Source organism: Branchiostoma belcheri, unplaced genomic scaffold, assembly GCF_001625305.1.
Source record: "Branchiostoma belcheri isolate BF01 breed outbred unplaced genomic scaffold, Haploidv18h27 scaffold59, whole genome shotgun sequence".
Taxonomy (NCBI): domain Eukaryota; kingdom Metazoa; phylum Chordata; class Leptocardii; order Amphioxiformes; family Branchiostomatidae; genus Branchiostoma; species Branchiostoma belcheri.
This window is the reverse complement of record NW_017804231.1, coordinates 818,405-823,845: the sequence shown is the minus strand read 5'-3', so window position 1 is coordinate 823,845 and position 5,441 is coordinate 818,405. Positions and strand designations below refer to the sequence as shown.

The 5,441-nt window shown below is 41.2% G+C and overlaps 1 protein-coding gene across 1 annotated transcript; it reads left to right on the top strand.

The window, feature by feature from the left end:
- Window positions 1-1,688: 1,688 nt before the first annotated feature.
- On the top strand, window positions 1,689-4,958 carry LOC109481959 (uncharacterized protein C18orf63-like). The gene is made up of 9 exons (XM_019784575.1): window positions 1,689-1,852; window positions 2,144-2,222; window positions 2,322-2,490; window positions 2,801-2,842; window positions 3,055-3,131; window positions 3,558-3,667; window positions 3,808-3,904; window positions 4,474-4,624; window positions 4,876-4,958. The coding sequence occupies exons 1-9, from the start codon at window positions 1,689-1,691 to the stop codon at window positions 4,956-4,958; spliced, it is 972 nt and encodes a 323-aa protein (XP_019640134.1).
- The last annotated feature ends 483 nt before the right edge of the window (window positions 4,959-5,441 follow it).

The window sequence follows — 5,441 nt, the reverse complement described above, 5'->3', positions numbered from 1 at the left end:
GCCAGCCCCAAGAGATAGCGATAGCATCGACACGCAAAGATTACTTTGCGTAGTAAATGTTGATCTTTGTCTTTTCTTTGTCGACTGTTCCCCCAATTACATAAACAATTATCCAAATTTCCACACATAAAAATATTACAATGGAAATACACAGCTATAGACGTTTTATGCGGTTCAGAACTTCAGAGAAATAAAATCATAAAATACGACTCGAAGTGGCTCAGAGAGTCACCTGATACCCGAAGATCACGGGACGTCCCAAGCAGGGCATCCCTCGGGGATAGAAAATATTCAACCCGTCTGGCTGTCAATCTTGAGGCGGTTTGGTATTCAATGAGAAAACATGTTAGTTTGATCAATGTAGGACAGTTTATAGCAAAATTACACTTGAATTGCGTTGATAACGTTTATGTTCCAATTGCATACAACTACTTTGGGGAGCAATTGTAATATTTACCAATTTCAATTTTTCTTGTTTTTCTGAGTAAGAAAAAAACATATTTGGGCGAGTTTGAATTCTAGATTAGCGAAGTGTCATATAATATTTCAAAGCAGAAAGCACAATTAATTTTTTTCCAGGAACAAAGAGCTAGGAATAAAATAATTTGCGTTCATAAAAAAGACAAACAACATCAAAAAAATTGTATTTTATTTCTACAGTTTCCATCCCGAGTAATACCAGTGTTCTTTTAAAAAGCCAGTCATTTTTCTAGAAAACAAATAAAGACATTTCTCAAAGTAATGACATTTGAAGTCAATGAGCTAACACGTAAGGTTGCTGACCTGAATCCTGTAGTCCCGTTATTGCATTAGTCCCGTAATGTTAATATTTTGCTGTCATCACCCATTTAGTGGATTAACGCACAAGTAGGTCAAACAAATAAAAGTGTGACCAGACCTGTCTAACAGTCATAATATTTCTTCCCCCTACTGTACCTATCCACTGTTCAGTTGAACTTTACGGGGAATCTGTTGATTGAGACTCTACATACTTAACGTTGCGTTGCGTTACTCATCGGAAAGAAGCAGCCTTTTTCAATAAAATTTGTGCATAAATCCAAAAGAAAAAGAACGAACAACAGCGATAAAAAGTATGGGAAATTTTCTAATTAAAAAAAATCTTGGATCATATGGGACGAACTGACAAGTACCAAATGAAAAATAACTTTTAACGTTACTAGTATATCACCGTGATTCACTACTTTTATATCATGTGGGACAGCGGGCATTTTAATCCCCATAGGAAGCCGGCGTACCCAACCGCTTAGCACTTACACGCCACATACTATACGGGGATATCAGATGCAAAATCCACCTGTAACTCATACATTGTATTTGAATTTTTGATTTTGTCACAGTTTTGCGACGCAGTCAATTGTGCTTTTCATAATGCTTTTCTTGCGCTCACTTGGGAGAAACGAATGTAGTGTGATGGAATGTGCTGCTATTTTTCTTGACCTGCAGACGACACAACAGGTGGCAGAGGGGACAGTTTGGTTGAAAATTCATGCGATGATCGATTTTTTTGCGTTACTATTCACAACCTATGAATATTTACATACATTTTTGGTCACAAAATACAAGCTTTTCTGTCGCAGTTAACGGAAAAGTGACGTTTTCATCGGGTTCACAGCGGGTTTGACCGAGAAGGCGGGAAGTTCGGAGTTTCATGACACGATCAGAGGAAAATGGTGGAAAATCGTCACACAGGACAGGCTCTGTTATTCTTCTCAAGTTTACCTGACTTGAAAAGACTGTGTGTGGTGACCCTGACCGTCAAGAGGGTATCCAAAACTTCCACGAGTAACGGCCCTGCAACCGGCAAGTTTCAACTACAGATCACTAAATGCAGGTAACGTTAATTTTGAGTTTATTTGATCATTTATAGTGATCATTTATAGTGAACTCGGAATCGTGTTATGAATTCACTACCAGAAAGAAGATTAATGTTTGAACGTAAGGTTATATCAAGAATGTTATGTTTGATATCTGTTGGATGACAGTAGGTTCAAACAGTTATAATGAAACAACTCAGTTGCCAAGGTCAGATTTTGTTTCCTGTTTTTTCCAAACTTAGTTTTCTTTTGATGTTAACGTTATATTTGTCTTGTGGAATGTTAAGTTTGTTTTGTTGTGCTTTTAGAGAACTCATCTTCACTGAAGCTGGGATCCTGGCATCTCCATCAGTAGACGACTATGATACCATCAACATTATTGTCCAGGTAAGACCTAGGAAATTTAATGTTGTTTTCTGTTAGTGTGGGACGTTTTTGAATTTACATTATGGGTTCTGACAATTTAGTATGATTTGTAAATCACAGAGCTCCATCTATGAGTCAGGAAAGCTGAAGCCGAGGTTTGAGAAGATGAACCTGTCTGTGTCAGAGGTCAGCGATGTCACCCTCTCCCTGCTCCAGTCCTGTCTGATGTACACCATGGTCGCCAGGCTGGCACCCAACTGGAACAAAGTAGGGGACATACTTGTACAAGGTACGTGGGCTTTTTCTTACTCAAAGTTAGATATTAAACTGTTACAGACACTTTTGTAACTTACTAGTACCTCGTATTCCTGAGCCATTGCTTCCTTGTAATTAAAATGTGCCCGAAATGACCTGGGCTGCAGTGGTTACCTTCACCTTGTCAAATAAATGAATATGACACCAGACTTGCAGGCAATCTTACTGGTTGCTGAATTGTGCTGTGGTCATAGTCATAGTTTCCTGTCTGTCCAGTCCTTGTTTCCCATCTCTTGCTAGCCAGGGTACAAGCTTAAAGAGTTCATGATCTCTTATTGGTGCAGGGAGAGATTTTCTGATGTGCAAGGGACCAATGAATGCAGTCAGTGAGTACAACGTATATTGTCTCTCTTGGCCAGATAATCTGCACTTTATAATTAATCACACCTTGTATCTGTCATGAATGATGAATTGTATGTCCAGCTTTTTTACGGAGAAAGAAGAGTCCATAATCCAATGGGGAGAAGTGATGTTCAAAATGATTGTTTAAGAAAAGTAAATGTAGATCACTAGTACTTATCATTTCACACTTGTCCAGAGGTGCAGATGACAGCCTGTGCTGACGAAGTGTGCATGGCAGTTGAAGCAAAGACTGTGAAACTTCCACAAACAAAGGTAAGGTTCAACCCATACCAGACATTTTGCTCAAATGCTGCAGCTTCCCTCCTTAGGACCTGGTAATTAAGGGTGTGGTCTAAAGGACATGAGGATTGCACTGGAGACAAGACTAAGGACAGATTTATGTCTTTATCATGAATATGTGTTCCTTGATAACATGAAAGAGTATTCGAATAAAAGCCCATCTGTGTTGCAATTGGTAAGTTATAGTTGTAGAGTTTAAGGTTTATTCCGTCTTACCGCCACTTTTGATTCATTCCTGAAGTCATCACGCTTCCGACTTCCATCTAGTGAGTCAGCACAGTGGACCATGCATCTGATGAAGGTTGACGAGATTGACTGAAAAGTCATGATGGTGTTTCTTTCTTGTGTTGGAACAAGAAATGTCAAAGAATACTTGGAATTTGGATTTTTTTTTCACAGATTGAAGACTTTGCAGTTGACCCACAGGCTTCCTGGATCTTCTATAACAACCCATATGCAGTCATCTCTGAGCATTTCATTGAAGATCGATGGTGCTACGTTTTGCCCAGGTACAGGAGCATGTTAAAGGTTCTATGATATTATGTATAGAGTCCTTTCACTATTCCTCAGAGTTAAATCATAGATCATTATTATTCAAATATGCTATGAAATGTAGACCTGCATATGGAACTGAATGCCTTTTTTGTAGCAACAAGAAAGGGCAAGTGATCTCAGTCACCCGCCAGCTCCCAGAAAACTGTCCATTCCAAGGCTACAAAGACCTGCGCAGACACTGGAAGAACACGGTAGGTTAGATATCCTGAATTTTTGCTGTATTTAAGTTCCAAGATTAAGCCATCATTCCAAGTTCCAAGATATAGCCATCATTGCTTAAGAAATAATTTTACACATCAAAATGGTGTCATTTTTGTCATGTCCACATGTGCAGTATGGATACAGACTGCCAGAGTCAGAAGATGGCGTTGTCTACTACAACATCTACTTCAGACCAATAGGAGAAAATACATTTACGTATCCTTCTGCTTTGTGACAGTTTCGATAGAACCCCCCCCCCCACTACACGTCACAAATGTACCGTATAGAAGCTAAAAGAAGCTATACAGAAGCTGAAAAAGAAAGCAGACCCCAGAGGTACATAGATGGTCACAACAGGCAAATTCATGAATGCATATTCAGGTCTTGGGAAAAAACAATACCTGTCCTTGGTGCTGAAAGTCTGTCTGTAGAGTGGGGTCATGTGGATCATTTAGATCATTGGGAAAAAATTCCTGTCCTTGGTGCTGAAAGTCTGTCTTTAGAGACTAAGATTCCTTAATGAGTCCTTGTCAGCTACCCTTGCTGGTGTGTGCGGAAGTGTGACATCGTGGAGCTGATGAGGACAGACTCTGCTGCAGTAGCTGCTGCATTCCTGGCAGATCTCCACGCCAGGCTACCTGTCATGTGTGGCCACGTACTGCGCTTCACCAAGAAACCCCTGTACACCACAGCCAGGCTGAGGGAGGCGAGTACACAGGTATGTCCATGAAGGTTAGACATCCAGGTAGTAAGATAAACCGAAAAATGGTTACTCAAGCAACTTGATAGTTATTCAAGCGACTCAAGTCAGATAACGTTTTGAAAAATATTGAGTGCAAGGAATGCATCTTGAGTTCACTAGCAAATGCTCTGCCTTTGATTTGTTATCATTGCCTTATAAGTACCGGTATGTTTAGTACAATACATTGTATACTGTTCCCTCCCTTTTTTTCAACATCAGGGCAGCTCGTTATTTCGGGGAAGTTTGACAGCTGCCGCACCACCAAGCAGAGGTCCTTACCGACCAGGGGCAACACCAGCTAGCTACACTCTTACCCAGCCAGTCAGGCTTGCCACTTCTTCATCATCCCAAGACAGGACCGACTGTCCAGCAACGCAGCCTATTAACAAGAGTAGGGATGACAACAGCCCGCCAGAGGTGCTGAGTCAGCAGGTGATTCCTCCATCTCAGAACACACCTGCAAGAACACCTGGATCAGCCTTAAGCGGAGCACTTGACAGATCTCTCTCTAGCGCTGCTGCCAGGATATACGGCCACGCAGCGTTAAACAACCACAAATCTTCCGCGAGCGTCATCGGTAGATGGGCTGCAGGGCTAGCCACATCTGATCAGGGCCAAAGGTCTTCTGTGGACGGTAAGCCAATCCCTGCAGGAGCACGGATTGTCCCAATCTTTAAGCCAAAAAATTTGCAGAAGCAGGAGAACGTGGTAAAAGAATACACCACAGGCAAGAAGAATCCACCACACGTGCCCTCCTCCAGGCCAGTAGGAGCAAGAAGTGTCCC